This window comes from Habropoda laboriosa, unplaced genomic scaffold (genome assembly GCF_001263275.1).
Source record: "Habropoda laboriosa isolate 0110345459 unplaced genomic scaffold, ASM126327v1 scaffold14, whole genome shotgun sequence".
Classification (NCBI taxonomy): domain Eukaryota; kingdom Metazoa; phylum Arthropoda; class Insecta; order Hymenoptera; family Apidae; genus Habropoda; species Habropoda laboriosa.
In genome coordinates this window covers 78,375-79,229 of record NW_017100137.1, presented here as the reverse complement: position 1 = coordinate 79,229, position 855 = coordinate 78,375, and the positions used below count along the sequence as shown (strand labels likewise).

At 50.9% G+C, this 855-nt stretch overlaps 1 protein-coding gene across 1 annotated transcript in view; it reads left to right on the top strand.

Moving 5' to 3' along the window:
- Positions 1 to 273, top strand: part of LOC108579435 — a 77,346-nt gene extending 77,073 nt beyond the window's left edge. The window contains exon 13 of the mRNA XM_017942974.1: positions 96 to 273. Within this exon, the coding sequence (XP_017798463.1) occupies positions 96 to 273 (178 nt within the window). The remainder of the gene's footprint in view (positions 1 to 95) is intronic.
- Positions 274 to 855: the final 582 nt, after the last annotated feature.

Sequence of the window (855 nt, the reverse complement as noted above, 5' to 3'; positions counted from 1 at the left end):
CCAAAGCTCCCCGACCGAAAAGCAATGTCCGCGGCTCCGTGGTCCGATTGACCGTTCGTTTAATGGTTCCTGTTCTGCGCGATGCATGCACACAGGGTATCGCCGAAGGAAATAGTGGAGGCCGGGCCGTGGAGAAGGGAATCGATTGAGCGGAATAAGGCGGTTTCGCCGGCGACGTCGCCCACGGATCCACTCGAGCCATGGAGCACACGCGGCATTAAGGACATGAACACGATATTGGCCTGGGAGGAGAACGCGCCGGACAGTCCTTAACGAAACTTTACGATATTATGCGCCGTGTACCTCCTGCTACCCGTCCAACCGGCAAAACGACACGTTGTTTTTGCCGACCTCCTTCGAGGGAGCCCCTTGCAACGACCGACCCTAGGCTACCGCCAACTTGCCCGAGATATTCTGGTCAGCTTCGAGATTCGTGGGTGTAACGTGTTCCTCGGAAAGACACGCGGATACTACACGAGCTTGCGTGAGAGGATTGAAGAAGAGGGAGGGTATAGTCGGTGAAAGAAATACAGCGAGCTCGTAACATTCGAGTTGGGAGTTTAGGTAAACATGTTTCGAGTGTTTTAACATCAAACAATCGCGATACGGTGTCGTCGAGATAACTCTGAAGGTTGTTTCAACGTACTTTATTTGCAATAATGTTGGTACGGAGTGACGTGGTGATTTCTTGGATTCTGAAACTTCAACTAATCCTTCCTTGTTTGGGCCCAGTATTTACATAGGTCCCTGTGGAATGCGAGTGGGGTAAGGAAATTAAGGGAAGGTGTCCTAATGAATCGGACGAATTTTGATGGAGATGTGTTTTGGTCAGGTCAAGGGAAACCTATTCGCGTA